At 41.8% G+C, this 19,468-nt stretch overlaps 1 protein-coding gene across 1 annotated transcript in view; it reads left to right on the top strand.

Annotated features, from left to right (window-relative positions):
* ADGRA3 (adhesion G protein-coupled receptor A3) overlaps window positions 1-18,577 on the top strand; it is a 43,842-nt gene extending 25,265 nt beyond the window's left edge. The window contains exons 9-19 of the mRNA XM_053402382.1: window positions 898-1,099; window positions 3,387-3,536; window positions 6,663-6,824; window positions 7,048-7,251; window positions 8,971-9,184; window positions 9,315-9,523; window positions 11,574-11,689; window positions 12,972-13,095; window positions 15,165-15,310; window positions 16,795-16,890; window positions 16,989-18,577. Of these exons, the coding sequence (XP_053258357.1) occupies window positions 898-1,099; window positions 3,387-3,536; window positions 6,663-6,824; window positions 7,048-7,251; window positions 8,971-9,184; window positions 9,315-9,523; window positions 11,574-11,689; window positions 12,972-13,095; window positions 15,165-15,310; window positions 16,795-16,890; window positions 16,989-18,237 (2,872 nt within the window). The 3' untranslated portion in view covers window positions 18,238-18,577. The remainder of the gene's footprint in view (window positions 1-897; window positions 1,100-3,386; window positions 3,537-6,662; window positions 6,825-7,047; window positions 7,252-8,970; window positions 9,185-9,314; window positions 9,524-11,573; window positions 11,690-12,971; window positions 13,096-15,164; window positions 15,311-16,794; window positions 16,891-16,988) is intronic.
* Window positions 18,578-19,468: the final 891 nt, after the last annotated feature.

Below are 19,468 nucleotides of genomic sequence, written 5' to 3'. Positions count from 1 at the left end.
TCAAGAGTAAAACGTACAGATTTCAGTGGAAGTTACTCCCAAACAAGAAAGTGTGCAAAAGATTGTAGCCTTTATGTTTAAAATACAGTAGTGTTTAATATCCTTCATCTTTATCTCTGGTTACCTTTATTGGCCCACTTTACTCAATACTCTTTTATTAAACGAAAAAGACAACAGGGGTAAGATGGAGTACTCATTGCATCTCCAAGTAATTTAATTAAGTTTCTGTATTATGGCATTGAGAGATTAAAAATATTTTCCACAGAGTTTTTAAGCTCTTTAACATAATCCCTTGAATAATATTACTTGTTCTAGTTTTGTCAAAAAGTCAAAGTGTTTGATACTTTAATTGACAAGTGCAATTATTATTCTGAGTTGAATTGAAGGGCTGCCTCATTTTACTTTTAAATTATAGCCAAAATTAGAGAACAATAGGATAGAATAATTCTGTTGCTCCCCAAGAATTGTTGTTTTAAACATAAACTTCTACTTAATTACAGGACACAGTACAAACTTCATTTATAAATGTAGCCTGTTGCTCTTCTATTTTAGTTGCAATGCCAAAATACTATAAACTTTTGATAATTACTTTTAAATTAAAATGAAGAGTTCATTTTCACTCTGGGTGGAAAATTGTATATAACTTCTCTGGTGATTTCGTGTAACCCTCCTCCCCTTGCCAAATTGTGGAAAAGTCTAAACAGTAGGATATGGAGATTAAAAGGCTTGTAATTTTAATATATGAAGAGCATGGCAATGAGGAAGGCTAGCCAAGTTGAAATTTTATGTGGTTTGAAGTGTGTCTCATTTTGTGATCCAGTCCTTATTTCTTCTGTTTACTTTTTTCCCAGAGCGGCCCTGAAAATTTGTCTTAATCTTTTGCCTTCAACTCTTTAGGTGGCCTCGTACCTTGGCAGGTATTACTTCATACCTGGTGTGCACTCGTTACTCAGGTGGCAGTGGAATATATACAGGAAACTCCCAGGCTGAGAAGAGAGCTTGGCGCAGATGTGATAGGGGAGGATTTTGGGCCGAAGAGGATTACTCTCGCTGCCAATATACAAATGATGCCACTCAAATCCTGTATATGTTTAATCAGGTTATTCATTCTTTCTCCCAATCTTAACGTAAAATGTTTTGCAAATAAATTCTTGTAAGATTTTTCCATGCTGTCTTTATTCTTCCGTCCAGAAGAGGGTTTCCTCTTCAGTGAAGAACACACGTTTAAAGTGTAATGTGTTATGCCAGGATCCAAATTGCCCTTTTTGTGCCCCTAAGTAAATTCTGCCTGTGCTTGGATGGGTTGCTCATTTCTTCATTCAGATGTAGTTCCTCATCCTTTATCAAATTCTGCCCAATAAGTGTGTTTGATCTTCAGGTGCAGCTTTTCAGGAGTAGGTAGCTTGAAAAGTCTACGTTTTCATGTAGCTTTTTTTTAAAAAAAAGATTACTTGTTTATAAGTATGCCTAGGATACCTGAGTGGGACGCGGGTGGCGCTGTGGGTAAAACCTCAGCGCCTAGGACTTGCCGATCGTCAGGTCGGCGGTTCGAATCCCCGCGGTGGGGTGTGCTCCCATTGCTTGGTCCCAGCGCCTGCCAACCTAGCACTTCGAAAGCACCCCGGGTGCAAGTAGATAAATAGGGACCGCTTACTAGCGGGAAGGTAAACGGCTTTTCCGTGTGCTGCGCTGGCTCGCCAGATGCAGCTTGTCATGCTGGCCACGTGACCCTGAAGTGTCTTCGGACAGCGCTGGCCCCCGGCCTCTTAAGTGAGATGGGCGCACAACCCTAGAGTTGGACACGACTGGCCCGTACGGGCAGGGGTACCTTTACCTTTACCTTTTTTAGGATACCTGAGGCCCAGTATTAGATCATAAACATGTGGAAAACCCGTGTTCTTGTTATATTTTCTTTTTGAATGTTAAAGATTTTACTATCACACAACTGAATGAAGTAGTTGCTTGGAGAGAAGCTCAGTTTATAAGCTTACATCTTTGTGCAGTGAACTATTAGAACTTGGTTTTTAAAAGTAAGCATGTTTGCTTGTTGCATCTTACTCTGCAGGATCAGTTTCATATTTATTAGGTATTCTATCTCACATTTTGCCTGTAAAGTGACAAACAATATACATATGCAATATGTGCAGCAAGATCCTCATACTTGGAAGCTATTAGCAGCTAACATCTGATTATCTTTCTCTTAGGGGAATTGGTGCTAGATAGCCCTGTGACAAGGTCGATTACTGATCATTGCTTCCAAGTTTTTAGGAAATCAGAATTTGCTTCTTCTTTTTCTTTCACTTTGCTGTGCTTACTCATAATTTTGCTAAGATAGACTAAGGCTGCAATCCTTAAATTGGCCCAAAGGAAGCTGTTGGAAAATTCTGTGGGCATATACGTCCTGCTGGCAGCATTCCACCATGGGCCTAAATGGGGCCTATTGGGAAAGCCATGAAGTTGCATGTTCCTGACCTACTTTATTTCCACAAAGTGTTTCCAAACTGACCGTGAAACAATGCCAGTCCTGACTGGGGCTGTCATTTTTCCCCCATTGCAGTCATAAAAACATAGGAAGCTGTTAAAACTTTGTCTGGTTATTGTTTCGCCTCAGTCACTTTCAGCTACTTCCGTTGACTGCATCTTTCCAGAGCCCCAGCTTGGAGATGTTGTGTTGAACCTGGGAACTTTTGCATGCCTTTTACCAGTAATGGAGGGGGTGGGGTTGCAGAAGTAAAACTGCCTTCCCACCCTGGATGCAACTAGCTGGCAGTTATTTGGACATGGCCATTTGGTTTGCCACAGATTCCCCCTCACTACCCCTGCACACAAACAATAGAATTGCTCTGTTTTGTAAACTGGTTACATTTTAAACTTCATAAACACATACCTTTACCACATACACAGCCCAACAAGACAATGACAATAATCCACCAACAGCATACAAATCAATATGCCTAACCTGATCCAAAACACCCACCCACCCCACTCACACACGAAAACAAAGATCACCACAGCCAATCACAAACAAACAACCACACCCTAGGCCAACCCCAACCTCTCTCACCACCAAAGAAACACAAGTGAACAGCAGAGAACCTGCACGGGCAACGCTGACACCAAACCCTACATACATTAAGCAAAATAGATACATCGCCACCCGACCCCACCCCCCCATTTCCCCCCTTCCCCCCCCCAATGTCTCAACAAATGAAACTGATTTGTAAAAATGTTACATGGAAAAAATACGAGAGACATTACACATACTTCTGTAAAACAAGAAAATCTTTAATAATAATAAATACATACCTTTATGACATGCTAATGTGAATTGGCCCTATTGTTTTGTCTTGGTTATGTAATTTATACAATTATTGTGCTCCATACAGATGCCGCTGAACCTTACCAATGCTGTAGCAACAGCTCGACAACTGTTAGCTTACACTGTCGAAGCTGCAAACTTTTCTGACAAAATGGATGTTATTTTTGTGGCTGAAATGATAGAAAAATTTGGAAGATTTGCTGAGAAGTACAAAGAGGTAATTATGTTTTCCTCAATATCTCTTTTTAAAAATGCCCTTGCTAAAGCTCAACTGCGCTGTCGGTTAATATCCAAACCTCTTAAAAGCTGTAACTATTTATAGAGACCAGCTAAATTAGAGTATTCCTCAAATAGCCTTTAAGGGTAAATATGTGCTTGTGGTTAGAGGCTTTCCATTTCACTGTTGAACTTTATTGATCTTTATGTTTAGGCACATTTGAATGTTGGAGACCACAATGTACTAAATATCTGCAGTGCACTCAATATCTGCAGTCAAATCAAAAAGAACCTGGGAACAAATGTTTAAAATTATTCTGGCAAGAGCTGTAGTATTACAGTGTCATGGACTGTGGCTGTGGAGCAATCCAAGTTGTTCATTAAGTGATTGATTTAATGTGACCTAAAATATGTGTAGGCCATGGATTACAGGTTGATTTATTGCATTATAAGGATGTTGTTTTTCCTCCTGTGATGTATGAGGTCCAGATTGACACACTCTGACACTGTTCTGCCACTGCTTGAAGGCAATAAAAGCTATAAAAATGCCAGACAGAAATTCATGAGCAGTGTTTGTCATAGTAGAGTAAATGTGGCAATAGACAATGCATTCTTAACATTACTTAGTGAAACCCAGTTTAATCTTGCTTTGCTCAGCCATAAAAATCAAGTATGCTAGCTTTCTATTTAAGTATAAATGTTTAGTACATTACATAGTTTAAAGGTAAAGGTACAAGTCGAGGACAAATAGTTTAAAGGTAAAGGTACAGTCGCGGACAAATCTGGGGTTGGCGCTCATCTTGCTCTATAGGCCGAGGGAGCCGACATTTGTCCGCAGACAGCTTCTGGGTCATGTGGCCAGCATGGCTAAGCCACTTCTGGCGAACCAGAGCAGTCACGGAAACACTGTTTACCTTTCCGCCAGAGCGGTACCTATCTACTTGCACTTTGACATGCTTCCGAACTGCTAGGTGGGCAGGAGCTGGGACCGAGCAACGGGAGCTCACCCTGTTGCGGGGATTTGAACCGCCGACCTTCCGATCGGCAAGCCCTAGGCTCTGTGGTTTAGACCAGAGCGCCACCCGCGTCCCTTACATAGTTTACATGGAAGTAAAAACAAGGATTAATGAATTGAACTTGCAGCATCCCTTTATTGCAATACAGCACTTCTAGGTAAAATTGGGACCTACAAGCTAAATGGCAATATTATCCATAGTTCACAGCTGCTTCCATTTCCTTATTGGGATTTGTCACAACTGCTTTGGCTATGCAGGTGTTTATTGTAACAAATATTGTGAAGGGCAAATGGCAGGTGCTTAATCCTCAGCACATCCCAGTATGTGTGTCCCTCAGCGTCTTGGAAGCACATGTTTTATTTATTCATTACAGTTTTTAGCCTCCAAGGAAGTTCTTGCTGACATACACAAGGGCTTGAATCTTGAGTACCATGAGCAGAAGGAAGTCAAATAGAGGCCTTTTTCATCCCCTATCGCTACACCACCTGTGCCCTCCAAAAATCCTCTCTAGAGGCCTCTGTTTGGGCGAGGTCCCTTTGCCAATTTTGGCCAATACACACCTCCCCAAGCAATCTCCCAAGCCCCATTCTATACTATTCAGGAGGGGGTCCCCAACCCTCTAGAGAGGCTTTGGGGGTACAGGTAGCTGCAGAAAGGCGTGGGGTGTAGGTGATGAACTCCCTTTCCACGAATGGCCTGCTATTCTTAATATTCAAAATGCATGGTAGGGTTCTCATTCTGATTTTCCATCCTGAGTAAGCCTTTCTAGCTTCAGCAAATTTGCTGCATTGTATGCCTTCTGAATGTCCTGAGTTTATTTTCTTCCTCCCTTAATCTTTCTAGAAAGCATTTCTGTAAATAAGGCACTGGACACTGGGAAAACTTGATTTTAGGGGCAGGAATATATATACAGTGGTACCTCGGAAGTTGAACGGAATTGTTTCCGGAAGTCCATTCGACTTCCAAAAGGTTCGGAAGCCGTGTCGGACGTTCAGGTTCAAAAGAACGTTCACAAACCGGAACACTCACTTCCGGGTTTGCTGCGTTTGGGAGCCAAAATGTTCACAACCAAGGTACGACTGTATACATATTAAAGCTTGGCAGGCAGATGTTTAGAAAAAAAACCAACTAGTCTAAATTTTATTTTTGATGATTTACCCATTAGCCCATGGCGAGGGTATCAAAAAGCTATATGGATCATTGAAACCCCATCACTTGATGCCTTAGTATCCTGCTCACCCCAGCCTAGGTTTCCAAATTTCACTAGGCTCTGGCCATTTTTAGGTTTATTTCAACAGCAATATAAGAAGGAAATTGCTTTTTAAATTTTCCTTTCTCACTTTTTGCTTATTTAATAGAAAAACTAAAACAAAATAAGCATATACATCAGGCTGTCTTAAATTCCTAGTTCTACTTCTAAAAACACAAATTTCTTTCGTGTCTTTATTATGAGGCCAGGCAGGCACGTTTTATGCATTGTTGTACTAGGAGCACTGTAGAATTTGCTTTCTTAGATTAAATTATAAGAGAGATCAACTACTATTAGTAGAAAGGCATACATGTGGGCAGCAGCCTCTTTTTTAATCTGAGCTAGTGAACTGCAATTGAAGAACTAACTCTGCACATGGGAACTTAAATATATATATGTTTGACTGGGGAAAGCAAGAGTACTATGAAAATGTCCACGATCAAAGAAGAAAAAACTCTAAAACACATTGATGAAAAATAGGAAACGATGTAGCATGGAAATAGGTGTGTGTGTGTTTGTGTGTCTCCCCATCTCTCTATAATAGGCCTTATACAGAATGATGGATATTGCAGAGTTAAATTGGAAACTCAAAAGGGTTTAGTCTCTGCTAGTTACGTTTTTAAAAAATAAATTTAAATAGGTATGTCTGTTACTTGAAAATAGTTTCTAAATTAGCGTGCTTGTGGTCAATAAAAATGGGTGAGGAGAGAACTGTGTACTGAGCTCCTTCAGTACGTGGAAATGGTGGAATAAAAATGTAATAAAGTGCTGCAGGACAGGGAGAATAAAATATTTTTAAAACTGTATGAAAAATGGTACACAAACATATATGTCAACCTTTCTGATCTCTTTCCTCTGTTAGCTTGGTGACGTGATGGTTGATATTGCAAGTAACATAATGCTAGCTGATGAACGCATTCTGTGGATGGCACAGAGGGAAGCTAAAGCTTGTACCCGAATTGTACAGTGCTTGCAGAAGATTGCTACCTACCGGCTAGCTAATGGAGCTCAGGTTTACTCAACGGTAGGAAATGACACCTTTTATTCGTTGATAAGCACTGCTTTATTTAAATAGTAGATTATTTTTAATGGAAGCCATTCAACTAAGTAGGAACAGAACATTTGGAATATTGAAGGGAAATTGTGTACTTTAACTGGTTTAAATTACCAATATATAACAGGTTTCAGACATATCTCTCTGTGTGTGTATGTGTCCATCTATCTATTTGTATCTTTGTTTTCTACAGTATTCTCCAAATATTGCCGTGGAAGCTTATGTAATAAAAGGAACTAGCTTCACCGGAATGACCTGCACTGTGTTCCAGAAAGTAGCAGCAGCAGACCGCACAGGACTTCCTGAATATGGACGAAGAGATCTGGATGGAAGCCTAGATAAGCAACTGGGCTTTAAGTGCAATGTCTCAAATACATTGTCAAGCCTGGCACTTAAGGTTAGATCAAGTGTGTGTGTGTGTGTGTGTGTGTGTGAGAGAGAGAGAGAGAGAGAGAGAGAGAGAGAATGTGTGTTTGAGGCAATTTATATATTCAGCAGGAAAGCTTTGTTTAAAATATTCTACTTCATGCGCACACACAAAAATACACTGACTGTTTTGGGGAGAAGTCTAGGCCAGACCCATTCCCCTTGGTAGGCTAATTTTCTTTGATGGAGGCTCCCCATCCCTTTTGCAGACTGAAATGTACAGCTCAGGAATAGCTTGATCACTTGATTCTGTTGAATATACAGAGTTTGTGTTTGATGCTTGCTAAGCTGACCCTAAAGAAATTATTTTGTATAGATGAAGGTATAAAACAGCTTCCTGTGTCCCTAAGCTATTGGTCCATTTAGCTCAGTATTGTCTCTTCAATGACTGGCAGTGACTCTCCATGGTTTTGGGTAGGAGTTTTTCCCAGCCCTGCTTTGAGATTACGTAAAAAGTGTATTTTGAGATACAGAGAGAAAGTCCAACTTAACTGGCAAATGGAATTCTTAAAAAGTTTTAACAGGCAACAAAAGGATTTTCTTTCACACTGTCTATGGAATTTTCTTTATCCTTTATCATTCCTTTAGAATTAAATTTTTCGCCCCATAGGGCGCACCAACCAATATGGCGCACCAGCCCATAGGGCGCACCTAGTTTTTTTTGGGGGGGGGGAATAAAGAAAAAAAATATATTCCCCCGCGCAGGCACGGAGCTGGGGCGGGGGAAGCCCGAGCTTCCCCAGCCCCCAGAACAGGCTGCTATCCACAAGCCTAGGGAGCCCGCGGGAAGTCGCGCCGGTCTCCCCAGGCTTGTGGATATCTGCCCGAAGGCTTCGGGATGCAGGCATCTCTCTTCGGGATGCAGGCAACTCTGCAAACCAGGTCGGGGAACAGCGGGGTGGCGGCGCTCCGCCTCCCCGTTGTCCCCCGAGCTTGTGGGGCTGGCGGTGGGAAGAAGCACGCTTCTCCCCACCACCAGCCTCCAAACCAGGTCGGGGAATAGCAGGATGGCGGCGCTCTGCCTCCCCGCTGTCCCCCGAGTTTGTGGGGCTTCCCGATATCTGCCCGAAGCCCGGGGCACGCTCCGCTGCGCTCCCCAGGTTTCGGGCTGCAGACTGCTGTCCGCAAGCCTTGGGAGCCCGGCGGGAACTCCCGCGGGCTCCCAAGGCTTGTGGATAGCTTCCTGAAGCCTGGAGAGCGAGAGGGGTCCGTGCGCACCGACCCCTCTCGCTCTCCAGGCTTTAGCGAAAGCCTGCATTCGCCCCATAGGACGCACACACATTTCCCCTTCATTTTTGGAGGGGGGAAAAGTGCGTCCTATAGGGCGAAAAATACGGTATGTTCTCTTCCATGAGCTGGAAGTGAGGGGAGCTATAACTGGCAACTACTATTCTCAATTTACTTTTCACATCTACAATTGCTTCTCCTAATAGAATATGTGGATAATTTATTTGAATTTGGTCAACCCTTCCATGTGCTCAGGAGGCTTCAGACATTGCTTAGTCAGGTCACGGCAAGCTAACCTCATGGAAGCAATTCCTCACAAAATGATGTTTTGACAGGCACACCCCTGAGCACACATTAAGGAAAGTAAACTCAGTGCTGAGGGATGGAGGGAACAACATATCAAAGCAGAGATAGGAAGCATTGTCTTTTGTTTCAGTATTAACACCACATGTCTGTTTTGCAGAACACAATTGTGGAGGCCTCAATACAACTTCCACCTGCCCTTTTTTCACATAAGCACAAAAGAGAGATCAGGCCAGCAGATGACGCTGTCTACAAGCTTCAACTTATTGCATTTCGCAATGGGAAACTTTTCCCAACAACAGGGAATTCAACAGCTTTAGCTGTGGATAGAAAACGCCTTACAGTGGTCACGCCGGTTATCCTCACCAAATTAGGTGTGTTTCTGGCATATTATCTGTTCCGAGAACTTTCGCCTCTGTCTTTGTCTTTAATTGTAAAATGTCAGTACTTTAGTTTGCGTGTAATAAGATAAAATCCCATTTTCTTTCTGTATAACCAAACAAGATGGCTTGAGTCTGCCCCATCAACACACTCCTATTAATGTGACATTGCGGCGCATTGCGCATGGAGCAGATGCTGTTGCAGTGCAGTGGGACTTTGATTTGCTGAATGGGCAAGGAGGATGGAAATCTGATGGATGTCACATTCTTTCTTCAGATGAAAATGTCACTACTATACAGTGCTACTCACTCAGTAACTATGCAGTACTGATGGTATGTGAGCTGTTCATTTTATCCAAATTTATGTGGTTAATATGTTTTTCTATCAAAGGTGAAAAGTTTTCATTTATTTAAAGAAATTCTATGCCTCCTTTGGAGACCGTGCCTTCCTAAGGCAACTTAGAAAACATTAGTTTCATATACAAAGCAGAAATATTGAGGTGATCATGGGCAAAACAAAGCCCAGCCTTTGCAAATTGGAAGAGGGGTTATCTTTTTCTTATGTGGGGCAATCTGTGCTACAATTCACTAACACAGGTATGTGTGGACGAGTGAGTCCCCAAAATACAGTGGTACCTCTGGTTACCAACGCTTCAGGTTACGAACTCCACTAACCCAGAAGTAGCTGCTCCTGGTTGTGAACTTCGCCCAGGATGCAAACGGAAATCGCTCGTCAGAGGTGCGTGTGCAGCGGGAGGCCCCATTAGTGACAGAACGGATAAGAATGGTTTCAGCTTAAGAACGGACCTCCGGAACGAATTAAGTTTGTAAGAGGTGCCACTGTATTTGACGACCACTAGCTCACAAACTATTTGCAAGGCTGCCCTCAGTCTTAATGTACCTTAACAAGCTTCATGATAATTAAGAATAGAATTGTAAAGCAGTTTGGACACTGACACCACTATTGTAACAACAGATAACGAAAAATGACCGGAAGAATCAGAAATCGGCAAGACCAAAATTTTAATAAGGAATGGGGAAAATACATAATTTATCTTAAAAACCATTGTAATCATTAGTAGGATTGGAATAACACTTATAGTTTAATGTTGAATGTTGGCTATAATGAAGTTGTAAAAGATTTGGATTATTATAAAAGACGCAGGAGGAAGTGATTAGCAATAGGACCCACAAAGAGGAGGAGGGGAGGCCAGGAGATTCTTTGGAATCTTGTTGGCTCTTGGATAATTGATTGTAAGATTTTAAACTGAAAAACTAAATAAAAATTTAAAAACAAAACAAACAAGGAAAAGGAAACAATAAGTTTCAAGTAGTTTATAAGTGCCAACCTAGCAGTTCGAAAGCACCTCCGGGTGCAAGTAGATAAATAGGGACCGCTTACCAGCGGGAAGGTAAACGGCGTTCCGTGTGCTGCGCTGGCTCGCCAGATGAAGCTTGTCACGCTGGCCATGTGACCCGGAAGTGTCTGCGGACAGCGCTGGCTCCCGGCCTATAGAGTGAGATGAGTGCACAACCCTAGAGTCTGGCAAGACTGGCCCGTACGGGCAGGGGTACCTTTACCTTTAGTTTATAAGTATCCAAGTTCTTTATTAAGATCGTGACTACGGAGTATATCTTCTATTTTGTCTTTGGATACTCATTATCAATGTGTCTCATAGTTTGTGTATAATAGTTTTCTCTTTGAAGCCCTTACATAAGTAAAGATAAAAGAAATCTATTTTTGAACTGGTGGTATTGACAGGTATTTTTTTAAAAAGTTAAATCAATATAATCCCACAACTGAACATTCTTACTCTTTGATTCTTGCAATTACATCTAATCCTTCTATATAAAGGAACAGCCTGCTTGCAAAAAAAGAAGAAAAAGAAAGAAGGAAACATTTCCTACTGTTCGGATTATATTTAAAGAGGGAATCAGTTTCAAGTAAAATATAACTGTGCCACCTGGAGGAACAAAAATAAATATTACGTTACCTTCTCTGACAAAGATCCATTCATATGAATAAAATTTGGCAAGAGTGTTAACCTGGTTAATTTTAGGAGAGTGTAAGCTACCCCTCAGTTGTTAGCATTACTTCATAAATTTGGCCGTTATATTGTGCTGAGCGACTCCTGCAGCCTCAATAATTTCCCCCTTTATCTGCACTATGAACTAGTCTTCTCTTTAAGGACTCCTGATCAAGGACTAGAACTGAGAACTCCCAAAGGAGCTCAAGTGGGAAGACTGTTCTGACTGTGCTCAGATGTTCTGCTGTTCTTTTAACGGTTTCATGGGGCTGTTAGGGGCAGTCGTGATTATAACAATCCTTACACCAAATACAGCTATAAATATGATTAATCATATGCATTGTCTTGTCTTTCAGGATTTGACAGGGTATGCCCAGGCAGTTGACCTCTTACATCCAGTTATCTATGCCTCAGCTGTGATTCTCTTGATGTGCCTCCTGATGATCAAAGTTAGCTACATATACCATCGCAGGTATCAAGATTTTTGAATTCATACTGTCCTATCTAGACAAAACGCAAGTAATTAGCCACAGGTTGCTATATGTACACAGCAGTCCAGCACCAGAAATATAGACACACGTTAAATTAGAAGGTGATGTCATGTCGGTTAGTTTACTTCAAAGTATCAGGTAGCTGGATAATAGAATGGCATGCCTATCAACCACCTTTCCATAAGTTCATACCAATAAGAGTAGAATCTAGTCCAGATTCATTCTCAATCTGTGTTACATATTTCAACTTTCAGTGCTGTTTCAAACATAGCATTGGTAATCTCTGGGGGCACCACTCTTTCTGCATTTACATGTATTGCCTGTTACAATCTACACTTAAACGAGTTGTTTTCTTTAAGGGGTTCAAATCCGCCCCCCCCCCAACCAAAACAAAATGAGTAATCTGTTACTTAAACAACTTCCTTACAGGAAGCTACTGCATTCTGGGCTGCCATTAGATGATGTATAAATTAGTGGGACAGCTTTTTCAACAGTGGGCTCAACAGAACTACAGTGGTACCTCGGGTTACATATGCTTCAGGTTACAGACTCCGCTAACCCAGAAATAGTGCTGCTGGTTAAGAACTTTGCTTCAGGACGAGAACAGAAATCGTGTCCTGGCGGTGCGGCGGCAGCAGGAGGCCCCATTAGCTAAAGTGGTGCTTCAGGTTAAGAACAGTTTCAGGTTAAGAACGGACCTCTGGAACGAATTAAGTACTTAACCCGAGGTACCACTGTAAAACCTAATAGCTTACCAAATAGCAGGCAAATTATAGAACATAGATTAACATCGGAATGGTAAATTTCCTGATTTATGCTACAATTCTAATAATTTAGCCCAGTGTACTTAAAGAAGCCTTGGGGTTTCTTGGAAAATTCAGAGAGATCTCAGTAAGAGATTAGTAACGACAAGCAAGCTTTCCTGAAAGTGCAGCTGTTAGTTGCATTTAGGGAGCACTCTGTTCACATTGGTTGATAAGGCTGAATAACCATGACGGCTGTGGAGTGCATTCCATGAAGGTGCAAAGTATTTAAATACTGTTTTAGCTGTTAATGTTATATCCAGATACATTTTCTTCCTCAGATGCATTTCCTAGGGAGGGCATTCTGTGATTTGGCATTGCTGAGTTCAGTTTTCATTATAAAGGTCCGCATAGATTCAGGTTGATGCGACTAGCATGATTCTGGTTAAAAATATATGCTTGTATAATTGAACATTTGAGCATTTGTATGAAGAATTGCTTTGCTTCTGTTGTTTAACAGTGTCATCAGGATCAGCCTTAAAAGTTGGCACATGTTAGTTAACCTCAGCTTTCATATTTTCCTGACATGTGTGATGTTTGTTGGAGGCATTACCCAGAGCAAGAATGCTAGCATCTGCCAAGCAGTAAGTTAAACTGTGTGTTGAGAAAACTAAGAAAAGAAATAGTAATAAAGAGCTCAGGGGTGGGGGCAATGATTTTGTCAAGAGCTGCTGGGCATTTTCCCATGGAGAAATATTAAAATTTGACAGTTGCCTGTTGCCATCTTATAGAGAACTGCTAAAGCGGAAACAAATGTACAATTCTGGAATTTTGTTTCAAAGTATAATTTATTGAGGAATGCTGTTATCTAGACCATTGGTTTTCAAGTTTTCTCCCCTCAGAGAACTTTTCCCATATAAATTTATCTCCAAATAATTCCTGATCCCTACAGAGGATTTGGGAATGTGTTCAAGAATGCACACCCAGTCAAGCACACACAAGAATATATACATTGCAGGGAAAGCTGCTTTCAAGGTTTTTTATTTGCCGTTTCTGAGATTATTCAGGGCCCCTCAAGACACCATCCCAGTGACAATAACGTTATAATCCATACAAAAAGCACTGATCTAGAATTTAATCCAGTCAGGAATCATGCCCATTAGCATTCCAGGTAAGTGGCTTCAGGAAGCGATTTGTACTTGAGTGCCGATATACAAACACAACCTTGTAAATGCACTTTCCCATGTATACCAATATAAAGTAATGCAAGTACCAACTTCGGCAAAGCAAGGCATAGTTTGAAGCAAACCCATCAAATGGTTCATTAAAGTTAAATGAGTAGGTGGCCTCTCAGAAACTGCAGCCTTTCAGCCAATATGTATGTTTCCTGGGAATTATATGTTATGTTTTGAACAGCCTGTTTTCTTAATGAGGGGGATGTACAGTTGTCGTTCTCTTTCTTCTTGTTGTTGTTGTTTAGTCGTGTCCAACTCTTCGTGACCCCATGGACCAGAGCACGCCAGGCACTCCTGTCTTCCACTGCCTCCCGCAGTTTGGTCAAACTCATGTTAGTAGCTTCGAGAACACTGTCCAACCATCTTGTCCTCTGTCGTCCCCTTCTCCTTGTGCCCTCCATCTTTCCCCAAATCACGGGCTTTTCCAGGGAGTCTTCTCTTCTCATGAGGTGGCCAAAGTATTGGAGCCTCAGCTTCAGGATCTGTCCTTCCAGTGAGAACTCAGGGCTGATTTCCTTAAGAATGGATAGGTTTGATCTTCTTGCAGTCCATGGGACTCTCAAGAGTCTCCTCCAGCACCATAATTCAAAAGCATCAATTCTTCGGCGATCAGCCTTCTTTATGGTCCAGTTTTCACTTCCATACATCACTACTGGGAAAACCATAGTTTTAACTATACTGACCTTTGTTGGCAAGGTGATGTCTCTGCTTTTTAAGAGGCTGTCTAGGTTGGTGATTGCTTTTCTCCCAAGAAGCAGGCATCTTTTAATTTAGTGACTTTTTGTCACCATCTGCAGTGATCATGGAGCCAAAGAGTAAAATCTCTCACTGCCTCCAGTTCTTCCTCTTCTATTTGCCAGGAGGTGATGGGCCCAGTGGCCATGATCTTCGGTTTTTTTGATGTTGAGCTTCAGACCATATTTTGCACTCTCCTCTTTCACCCTCATTAAAAGGTTCTTTAATTCCTCCTCACTTTCTGCCATCAAGGTTGTGTCATCTACATATCTGAGATTGTTGATATTTCTTCCGGAATATTAATTCCAGCTTGGGATTCATCCAGCCCAGCCTTTCGCATGATGAATTCTGCATATAAGTTAAATAAGCAGGGAGACAATATACAGCCTTGCCGTACTCCTTTCCCAATTTTGAACCAATCTGTTGTTCCATATCCACTTCTAACTGTAGCTTCTTGTCCCACAGACAGATTTCTCAGGAGACAGATGAGGTGATCAGGCACTCGCATTTCTTTAAGAACTCTTTCTTACTAGCGGTTATAAGGGCGGTAAACGATCATTGCAAAAGAAGTTGTCCAACCAAGAGTTAAAAATTAACTTGCCATAATTAAGCAAGTAGGTATTGGCTTAAGTTGGTACCTAGGTTGTGGAAGAAGTGCTTGAGTGCCTGTGTGTGTTAAACATACAAATAGACCGTATCTCTCTTAAGTGAATGCCTTAATTGTCTTATTGTATATTTTCCAGGTTGGGATAATTCTGCACTATTCTACACTTGCCACCTTACTGTGGACAGGAGTCACTTCTAGGAACATCTATAAGCAAGTCACTAGGAAGGCAAAGAGGTGTCAAGATCCTGATGAACCGTCCCCACCTCCTAGGCCAATGCTTAGGTAAGAAATATTATTGTTCCGCTTCTGCTTAAATTAGTGTGTTGTTCTTGGGATTTCTCTACTTTGAATGGAACTCAGCACGTTCTAGGTGGATATTAGGGAAAGACTGAGGAACATAAAAATGACCAGCATGCTTAGAGTATCGCCATGGGTGCCAAGTTTGGGGTATAACGGGGGTGAGAGTAGCTTGTTGTTCTAGTGGTGGACAAGATGAGATCAGAAAGCATATGTAAATATTTTAGGTTGACTTACTCCCTTTCAGTGTTTATGATTTACAAGCTGATGAAGATTATTATTTTTTATTTTAGAAGATTTCAGTTCCAGGATAGTATACAGTAAATATATAAATAACAGTAAATAAGTGAAACACTACAGAAATAAGACAGTAAAAGGAGCAGTTAAAATAAAGCCATGAAATTAAGCAGAACAGGTAAAACTGTATTCAAGCCAACTTCCATTATATGCTAAAACAGGTTGCAAACTGGATAAACTCTTGGTGTGCACTTCACCAGAAATTATTTCATACAGATGTTTCAGCCATTGTCCATTAAACTAGTTTAATCTGGATTTGTCCACAAGGTGGCAGAAACTGATCAGTTGTTGTTTTTTTCAAAATTGAATGGAACTTTATAGCCTCGTTGTGTTAATTTCTCATACAAAATATTTTTTCTCTTGCATGCCTAAGAGAGCACAAGAAATAAAATCCATTTGGAATATTCCTTGTATAGCCCTGCTTTGGAAGGAGCTGGGGCAGACACCTTAGCTCAGTAGCAAACCACATGCTTTCTGGGCAGGATCAGGAAGCAAGTGATGGGAAAGACTCTCACTTGACATCCTGCAGAACCACTGCTAGTCAGAGTGGGCCAGTATCTGACATTGGGAGGAGAACATTTTCGCACCAGAAGGCAAAATTTCCTAATGGGAAACCCTCTGGGGGCTTCAAGCCTCTGGTGTGCAGGGCCAGAGCAGTAAATGAACAGGTTACCTTTACACACACTTGCACATCCCTCTCTATCCTGAATCTAGGCAAGCAAGACGCATTATCAGAGTTCGATACATGCCAGCCAGCCAGAAAAAAACCCAGGGAAGGTGAAAATCAGTCAGAGAGCAGTGGGGGTGGAGAAAGGGAGGCCTGCTTTCAACCAGCAAGTCCGAGGTTCCCCAACCCTGGTCTGAGAAAGCCAAACCCCTTCTCCCAACCCCATCCTCTCTCATCCATGCCTTGAGAGTATGCTGATGCATCTATCTAGCTGGTCCCGCACGTGGCTCTGGTAGTATTTCAGAAACAGCTACCTTGAAGTCCCTGCCGTTCAGCTTTCTACTGAGCAACCACCAGCATTTAAACTTTGGGGGGGGGGGGTAGATACTGCTTTCCATGTGCTATCCCATCCTAAGAACTGGGGCGAGCTTTCCAGTCGTACTACGGAATTGGAGTGTGCCTTTAATTGTTGTAACCACTAACTGGCATCTGCTTTGTTTTTTAGGTTCTACCTAATTGGTGGTGGCATCCCTGTGATAGTCTGTGGGATAACAGCTGCTGCAAATATAAGGAATTACGGAAGCAGGCCTCATGCAGCATAGTGAGTATTTGGGTGGATATATTTAACTGAAATTATTATTAAGAGTAACATGAAAGCAGATGCCTTTCTCACATTTTGCTTTTTTTGTCTTATTGCAGTTGTTGGATGGCATGGGAACCAAGCTTGGGAGCATTTTATGGACCCTCCAGTTTCATTATTTTCGTTAACTGCATGTATTTTCTCAGCATATTTATACAACTGAAGAGGCACCCTGAGCGTAAATTTGAACTTAAAGAGCCAGCTGAGGAGCAGCAGCGTTTAGCTACCAATGAACATAGTGACCTCAACCACCAGGATTCTATGTCTGTGTCGCTGGTTTCCACTTCAGCTTTGGAGAATGAGCACAGCTTCCATGCTCAGCTTCTGGGCGTGAGCCTCACTTTATTTCTGTACGTGGCCCTGTGGATTGTCGGGGCCTTTGCTGTTTCTTTATATTACCCCTTGGATTTGGTATTTAGCTGCTTTTTTGGAGTTGTGTGTTTAACTCTTAGTGGTTTCCTAATAACGCATCATTGCATCAACCGGGAAGATGTCCGACATGCTTGGATCACAACCTGCTGCCCTGGAAGGAGCACATACTCGGTACAAGTGAACATTCAGCCCTCTTCCAGCGCGAGCGGGGCAAACGGGGAACCTGCCAAGTGCACCAATAGCAGTGCAGAGTCGTCATGCACTAATAAAAGTGCGCCAAGCTTAAAAAATTCTTCTCCGGGCTGTAAGCTGACCAATATACAGGCTGCAGCAGCTCAGTGTCCTGCAGGCCCCTTGGCGCTGAACACAGGCCCTCCACTCGATAACAGCCTTACTGAGCACTCGGTAGACAATGAGATCAAAATGCACGTGGCCCCTTTAGAGGTACCTTTACGGACAAATGGGCACCCAGGTCGCCATCACAAAAACAGGAGTAAAGGGCATCGTGCCAGCAGGCTAACGGTCTTGCGGGAGTATGCTTACGATGTCCCCACCAGCGTGGAAGGAAGCATCCAAAATGGCATGCCCAAACCTCGTCAAAGTATCAGCGAAGGGCATTCAAGGAGCCGGAGAGCTTATTTGGCCTACAGGGAGCGGCAGTATAACCAGTCTCAGCAAGACAGCAGTGGTGATGCTTGCAGCACTCTTCAGAAAGGACACAGGAATACCGAAAAGACAGTGCCAACAAACTTCAAAAAGGACGTACTTAGGAAGCCCATAGTGGCCGAGCTAGAAGGGCAGCAGAAGTCCTATGGCTTAAATTTGGCTGTCCAGAACGGGCCACTAAAAAGCAGTGCCCAGGATGCGACATTACTGACTGCTGACAGCACTGGCAATATCAGGACTGGGTTATGGAAACATGAAACTACTGTGTAGTGCCACTGGACATTATCCTTGAAAGGATTTAAATGGAACTTTTCTTCCGTGCTATGAATAATTTCCCACAGTTTACAGACATGGGTACATTGAGCGGGGAGAGTATTGGGTAGGAGAGAGCTGCCATTTTAAAATATTTTATACTTTTTAAAAGTATACCTGCGACATTTTTGCAGGAGATCTGTTACCCCTCTGTGAATCTTTCATTATAAGATTCTGTTTTGAGATGCCGAATTGGACAGTATCTTTTTACATGTTAACGTTCTCTCTCTTAGGTATGTCCATCACATTTCACTTTTATATTTAAATGTGTAAAATAAATAACTTTCTCTAAAATCCATATGCACAATATTGGTTGAGACGGTCAGGTGGTGGGGTGTTGTGCCTAAAATCTGACATTACAGTTGCCAAGAAAAGACACACTGCCAAAATGGTAGGTTCTAGGCTGGTGCTTCTATCCAGGACCTCCTTGCACAAGAAAAAAAAATCTATTAAAATGTTTCCAATTCAAAAGTTTAAGGGCCCTGCACATAACACATCCTGATCTATTAGGGTTCTTTATAGAAAGTTGTGTGTGTTCTGCTAAGTTTGTACTGCCTTTCCCTCAATTGCAGAAGACAGCCAGAACTCATGTCATTCAGCACTTCTACTTGACAAAGTGAGTTTTCATTCAGGCTTCTTGTGTTACATGAGTGTGCAGGGTACTATTTAATTATTTTCACACCACACTTCCATAGGAAATACAGCAAGGCTGTGTACAACCTTACACAACAAAGAAATAGTGCAACAACAGTAGAAAAACCAGGAGTGACATATCAGTAAAAATATCAGTAACATATCAATAAAAACTGGCTGGCAAATGTTTAACATTCAGATTTCCCTTTAGCAATAACTTCAGAGTTATTGGTGAGTGATGTTTTGAAACTTGAAGTCTGAAACTTGAGATGTTAGCATGATCTACCTGAAGTTGGGATTCAGAGAGCTGTTTTATGCATACCAAAAGACTTGGACATGCCTAGAGGGGTTTTGACCTTTTTCGAAAACCACCCCTCGATTTAAAAAGTTATTTACTAAAGTGCAAGGGGACTTATGTGCAAGAAGCATAAGCCCCAAATGTTGGACCTTTATTTTAATTCTTAAGTTTACCCCTTCCTGTCATGAGAGTCTAGAGTAGCTATATAAGAAAAATCTAGCATTGAAAACAGGTAGAATCACAAAACGAAACACAACA

The sequence above is a fragment of the Podarcis raffonei genome, chromosome 9, assembly GCF_027172205.1.
Source record: "Podarcis raffonei isolate rPodRaf1 chromosome 9, rPodRaf1.pri, whole genome shotgun sequence".
NCBI lineage: Eukaryota > Metazoa > Chordata > Lepidosauria > Squamata > Lacertidae > Podarcis > Podarcis raffonei.
Note: the sequence above shows the minus strand (reverse complement) of the source record. Positions and strands in the feature narration are given on the sequence as shown.